General features: G+C 40.2%; 1 protein-coding gene across 1 annotated transcript in view; it reads left to right on the top strand.

The window, feature by feature from the left end:
* The first annotated feature begins 3,621 nt into the window (after positions 1-3,621).
* The window catches only part of adora1b (adenosine A1 receptor b), an 8,478-nt gene continuing 5,275 nt past the window's right edge, over positions 3,622-6,824 (top strand). Inside the window, exon 1 of the mRNA XM_024293342.1 lies at positions 3,622-4,521. Within this exon, the coding sequence (XP_024149110.1) occupies positions 4,181-4,521 (341 nt within the window). The 5' untranslated portion in view covers positions 3,622-4,180. The remainder of the gene's footprint in view (positions 4,522-6,824) is intronic.

Genomic DNA, 6,824 nt, shown 5'->3' with positions numbered 1-6,824 from the left:
GTGGAATGTAAATAAAAACTGGTGCACCTTATTCACCGTTTGGAGATTCTTTTATATGAAGATGCAACAAAAAGATATTGACATTTCTTAATTATCTCCCTTAAGTATAAAGCATATAACTCTCCATTACGATTTTTTTATTTATTTATTTGGCACCTGCTGAGTCAGTCATGTGACTCTTGATTGTTGATTTGTTAATGAAAATGTCACACCATTTACCTGGATTTAAAAAAAACTGCAACTGTCTCCTGGTGCTCTTCATCAAGTTAAATGTGGGCTTATTAGCCCTTTCTTTAACTCATTATTGCAGTCACATTAACGGCAAATCAAGGTAATTAGGTCCCTCATGAGGAACACACGAGCAGCTGATCCACATGTGAGGCACAAGTGTTGAAGAAACAGCAGGTTGTTCATTAAACACAATACTTTGGTCTTTTTTATTGTTTTAAAAATGATTTAAATTCATTTTTTAATGTTTTTACTGATATCAATGTTGTTAAGATTTAAAGAAATAAAAAAACAATTTATTTTCAATAATGGAAAGGATAAAAGTTAATATTAAAAGAAAAATCTTTTAGCAACAAGAATAAAATACAAATAGTTTCCAAGAATGCAATTTAACGGAGAAAATAATTGTATGTTTTTTTTTTCCTTTTTTAATTTATGATTTAAAAAATTGGCAATTCGGGCTGAATCTGAGTAACCACTGAAGCTCACCTTCCATTTCCACTGGTCAACCTCATAAAAACCTTACCTGGTGTGTCACTGTTCAAATGGAATGAACCATTAGTGATTAACTGTGAAGACTAAGCTACTAATTTCCATAACATTTCCATATATTTTCTAATAGTCGCCCCAGCGTTTATTCCAAAAATTTGTCCCAGTGGAGACCAGAGTTTATTCCATCACAGACAGAGTGGTGATGTGTTCATTTTGCAGTGAAATTCAGTTACAAAATGCAGACAACAGCAAATGAACCTTTCAGGATTTAGAGAAATGGTGAGAAGATTGTATTATGTTCTGATTAGCACTGCCTATGAGTGTTTCTGTTCTCTTTGAGGAATCATCAATCTCCGTATCAAAAATCCTTTTTGCTTTCATGCCAATCATTTTCCTGGAGATACACACCTTTACTTTTTAATTTTTCGCTTTTTCCCCCAGGAAATCGTTTACTTCCATTCTGCAACCTCTTCTCAAAGTCACCCATCTGTTTGCACCATTCTCGGATACATTTAGGATCCACTTCATCACTTTATCATCCATGACTACAGTAAATATTCTGGATTGTTTTTGTCCTTTTAAGGCAGGACACACAATCAAACTTTTATTTCCTTTTATACTTGGAAGCCCAGAACACAATCATTCAAATATAGCTTTTTTGTTGTCTATTTGTTATCTTAATTTTAAAAATTAGTCTCAACTCCTGGCAGTAAGGCCTTACTATTCTGCTGCTTTCATTAACATATTTTTGTTCTTCATTTTGCATGTTCTTCTACATTTGTCACCTTTGTCTGTTTACTCTGGTGAATTGCAGTGATGTGTTTTGTTGCTCTCCGCTCAGGGTTTTTCTTTCGACTTCACTTGATTAACATTTACAAGTGAATGTCTTGATTAAAAACCTTTTCCGTCTGACATTTCTGGGGCTAAATTAGGTCAATAATGTCAATGAACACAGTTGGCACTAGCTGAAAAACAACTGAGGATACGCTCAAAATCAAATAACATTGGAATCATGAAACTGAAGCCAATTTGTTTGTGAAATTATTTGGTAAAGCTAATGTACAGAAGCTCCATAGTGCTTAAAGATGCTGAAATATATATGTGGAAATGTTTTGAATCTTTAAGATAATTTTCAGTGTTGATAAGTGGGGAATAATTTTGGTCATCTGATCCACCCTGTGGCCTGACATGAGTGGAAGTGAGTTAAAGAAATCTACATTGGAAGGTGGAACCTTGATCAGCTGGATAATAGGATCTAATTGTCAGCCATATTGATGCCTTTGTTCATTTGTGTGTCAATTCATTTGCTCCATATAATGATTCTTCATGCAGCCACCAGCAGGCTTGCTCATTACAGTGTCCGCAGTGGGATGGGGCTGCAGCAGCTCCAACAGGACCGTGTGGCTACATCTTATTTATTTCAGCCTGGACTGGCTGACCTCTGTCCACCACGCCGACAGCTCTCTGCTCACAGATTGAAAGTGCTCCAGCACAGCTACAGCTACAGCTTCCTTTTACTGACTGTCCTCCTGTCATCGCTGTCTTCATACAAATGCTGAGCATTGCATTAGCCGGCCTGGTCTATTGTGTTTCACTGTGAAGCACATGCTTGTTGTAAACTGAAACCCTGGACTTTCTTTTACATGTGAGCGAGCACCGTGGACCATCTGTGGCGTCTGCATATTCAGTCATCCCTGCTCACCTGGAGTCTGCTTCAAAGCTCACGCTGCTGCCGCCTGTTCACCTTTGAACCCCAGCAGGACGGCATTTGGAGTGCTTGCAGTGTCACACCTCTCTTTGTTTACAGACCACTTAGAAATGCACTCACCATCCACTTTATTAGCTACACCTTGCTAGTACCGGGTCGGTCCCTCTTTTGCCTTCAGAACTGCCGTAATTCTTGGTGCCATAGATTCAACAGTGCCTGTAACTTAGCAGTTCAAGAAGCCACCTTTAAGTCATGTGACCAAGGTAAACAAGTTGACATGCGTCAGGTCAAGAGTGAACAGAATCCGGTATTTTCCAAAGTAAAACTTTCCTCAGAAAGTAAACCGAGCAGCTATAATCAAAGTTACCCTGTGCATTTTATTCTTTTTATTTGTTGACTCCAGACTCTGGCCATCTGAATGTTGCAGCTAAATCCAGTCCATCTGTCTCAAGGTCAGAGGTGTTGTTCAGAGAAGCTCTTGTGCTTTTCTATCAGTTGGAACCAGTCTGGCCATTCTTCTCTGACTTCTGGCATCAACAAGGCGTTTCCGCCCACAGAACTGCCGCTCACTGGATGGTTTCTCTTTTTCTGAGCATTCTATGTAAACCCTTGAGATGGTTGTGGGTGAAAATCCCAGGAGATCTGCAGTTTCTGAAATACTCAAAGTCACTTCAATCCCCTTTCTCCCCCGTTCTGATGCTCGGTTTGAACTACAGCAGATCGTCTTGACCATACATGCCTAAATTCATTGAGTTGCTGCCATGTGATTGGCTGATTAGACATATGGGTTAAGGAGAAGTTAGTGCAATAAAGTGGTCAATGAGTGTATATAAAAAGGGGATCCGGGGATCTAAATTACATAAGTCAAGATAAATGAAGCTTTCAGGACAGAAATTACCTTTGGCACAGAATTTGAATGACATGCATGCATATTTGTGTTAATCTTCTTTGTATTTAGAGAAATGCGGATTAGGGGCTTTAAAACAAGTAAGATTTAAAGGTTCTTCCATTCCATACATCCGAAACAGGTGACCAAACCAGGGTGTTTGTTTCCTATTTTCTTTTTGTATTCTTGCTGCCTCTACCACGTGCTTTGTAGATCAAATTCCAATTGATCCAAGCGTTTCCAAGGGCAGAGACAACATGCATAGTGTTACACAGAGAGACAAGGAGGAGAAACCACTTCTACTCCTCAGGACGGTCCAGCAAGTCTGAGCTGCCTTTATTTATTTATGAAAAATAAAGCAATTCAGAAGAAATGGATGAGTGAGCTCTATTAAAGAAGGGAAGCAAAACCAAGAGAAATATGAAGTATCTGCTTTCAGTCTTGGTTTTGTAAAACGCACAGGAAGGAGGGAGGGAGGGAGACGCTGAAAGAGTGTCCGCTTGTTTACAGAAACATTTGTCAGGTTAAAACCGGCTTTCTCGTGAGCATCCTCCTGGAGAAATCAAAGTGTGTGGAGAGGATGCTGCGCTCACAAGAAGCAGGTGCATCCAGCCAGGAGGAGGAGGCGCTGGGAGCGACGTACATCCACCGCTGGACAGCGGCTCCAAGCGCAAACTCCCGATTTGTAGCCTCAATTTGACGCTTTTCTTTGTGTCATTTTTATTGTTATTAAGTGGATTTCAAGTCGGCTCATTTCGGATAACCTTAACGAGGCACCATGACGGGGATGAGCGCAGGGCTCGTTTGGAAAACGCCGAGGGGACTGTAGGAGCTCTCACCGAGGAGGCTGGCTCCTCATCCCCGGAATGGCCGGGACACTTTTCTCAGCGCAGTCCCTCTACATCGGGATGGAGGTGCTGATCGCGGTCGCCTCCGTGGTCGGGAACGTCCTGGTAGTTTGGGCTGTGAAGATTAACAAATCCTTGCGAGACACCACGTTTTGCTTCATCGTCTCCCTGGCGCTGGCGGACATCGCGGTGGGCGCGCTCGTCATCCCGCTGGCCATCACCATCAGCATCGGACTTCAGACGCACTTTTACAGCTGCCTGCTCGTGGCGTGCACCGTGCTGGTGCTGACGCAAAGTTCAATCCTGGCCCTTCTGGCCATCGCGATTGACCGCTATCTCAGGGTCAAGATCCCAACCAGGTGAGGTGAAGGCGCGCGCGGGGAGGGGGGGATTCAGCCTCACACCTGATCACATAAAGTAGGACTCATTCACACCCTTCCCGGTGTGATTGGTGGGAGTGCACTTTGTTGTTTCATCCGTCATCTGAGAGCTCATTTCCTCAGGGATTTTCAGTAAAAGCCACTTGTTTCATCTCACGCGCGTCTCTGTTCATCTGACACTAAAGTGTGGCTTCATCATAGACTGTAGAAACACTGGACACATATCAACCCCTCCCCTCTCAGTACCCACATCAAAATCCCATAGACTTCTATCAAGAAATAGACAGTCATTACTCACTCATTTTATTTGTCAGAATAACCATTCCTGCCTTTTTATTTACATAGTCTTTCTAATCATAATTTTAAAAAGATAGTTTGTCTTATTCCAAGTGAATCGTTATAAACTGACCAATCAGATGCCTCAGTATGTGGTGCCCACTGGCCCCGCCTCAAAGTTTGATTGACAGCTGCTCAAACCCACTTTCGGTGGAATGGGTGTGGACTTCGAACAAGTTCACTCATGATTGGTCCCGAAAACGTGACTCATACCGACTTGGACCAATCACTGTCAGCGGTTTCCAAAATGGCGGTGCACATATCAGGAACCAATGTTTTTTTTTTTTTTTTTTTTTTTTTCCGACTCAGGTTTTTATTGAGTTTTGACTTATCAAATAACATCGACTCATGTAACATATGCAGCATTTTACAGCTCGGGTTCCTGAAACAAAGAAAAAAGAGCAGAGCATATTAAAGAGAACAAGACAAGACAGGGTACTATTGTAAATCAGATTATAACATAAAAACAAAAAAATGTAAAGTTATTAACAAATTAGAAATAAATAGCAAATGGCATGTTGGAATCATTCACCTTTTTTATCATGTACAGTAATATGAGACCAGAAAGTGTCAGGAAGCAAAGTTAACAGATTTGGCCAGATTTGATGGTGGAGGTAAGGCGTTTTCTATGGATGATGGCCCGCCTCGCTTTGTCCGTTGTTTCTACAGTCAATGGACTCCCTCTGTCAGGGATTATCCTTGTAAAGTTTTAAATAATTTAATTGTGAAGAGCTGATAAGCCATTGTCCTAAGGACTAGTCTCATATCTGCAAGGATGTATCTTTTTTTGTATCCTCTATAGACCAGGGGCGTCCAAACTTACTGCAAAGAGTGCCAGATTTGGTGACCTTTTCTCGCTCTCTCCGAAAGGGGTGTGGACTAAAACGACTCAGTCATTTGGCCCCAAATGTCGGCGCTTGTATTGCAGAAAAATGGCTTATGGCTGAATTGGCTTCATATCCCTGGATATTGAAATCAGGCTTTTTTGGTTTCTTTCATGGGTGACGTCCAGTTCTCTTGCACAGTCAATGCCCTACTATCCTTCATTCTGATGCATCCACTTGGAGACGACTACCCATGTGTGTCTTTGATTTCCTCTGGATTGCTCCAATATCTGTTGCCATTTTTGTTGCACTGCTAATGTAAGGTTGGGGGCTGTAATCTAGCAGAAGAGAATGTAAATAGATAGATTTTGGGAAATGGGGGTGGGCTAACAGCCCTGCACATAACTCAAAGGTGAATTTCTGATTACCTCCTGTTGCTCTGAAACTGTTCTAGAAAGTTTTTTTTTTTTTTTATACATATTGACTAAAAATAATTTAAATTTCAAGACCCCTGAACACTTTGACAATAGCTCAAATGATGATTTTTTTAATTAATTACTTTTCATTTTGTCAGATAAAATTCAAATGTATCTAAATACATTTTGCCCCAAATAACTGTGAATTACTCATTTAAAGACCAGGAATAAAATGAAGAAAAGGTCAGAAAATGTGTCAACATTAAATCAAGGTTCATATGTTCCAATTATTTATTATTAAATGCTTAATGTAAACTTATAGATGTTAATCGTGTACATAGGAAAATAACACAAATAGTTATGTTATTTTGATCACAGAAACAAATACATCTTTTCTTATTGTTTGACCTTTAAGGCTTTGAAGGTCAAGTAGCTGGAGGTTGTTGGCAGAGGTTGAAAACAGCTCCTGACATAATTTAATTTAGTTACTCACAATTAAGAAATTATAGTTTTTAGAAAGTGCTGGAGGGCACATGTTATTGATTTTATGACAGGGGGAGAAATTTGAATGTGGCCATACTTTACACATGCTTGCCTTAGACTTTTTGAATCCCATTCAATCGCTATAACTTCATTCTTTCATAAAGTTTTGGGTCAAATTACTTGGATAAAACCTGGCCTTATCTGTACTTCTTTTTTTTTTTTT

This window comes from Oryzias melastigma, linkage group LG7 (genome assembly GCF_002922805.2).
Source record: "Oryzias melastigma strain HK-1 linkage group LG7, ASM292280v2, whole genome shotgun sequence".
Classification (NCBI taxonomy): Eukaryota; Metazoa; Chordata; class Actinopteri; order Beloniformes; family Adrianichthyidae; genus Oryzias; species Oryzias melastigma.
The sequence above is the reverse complement of the archived record's forward strand: the minus strand, read 5'-3'. Positions and strand labels throughout refer to the sequence as shown.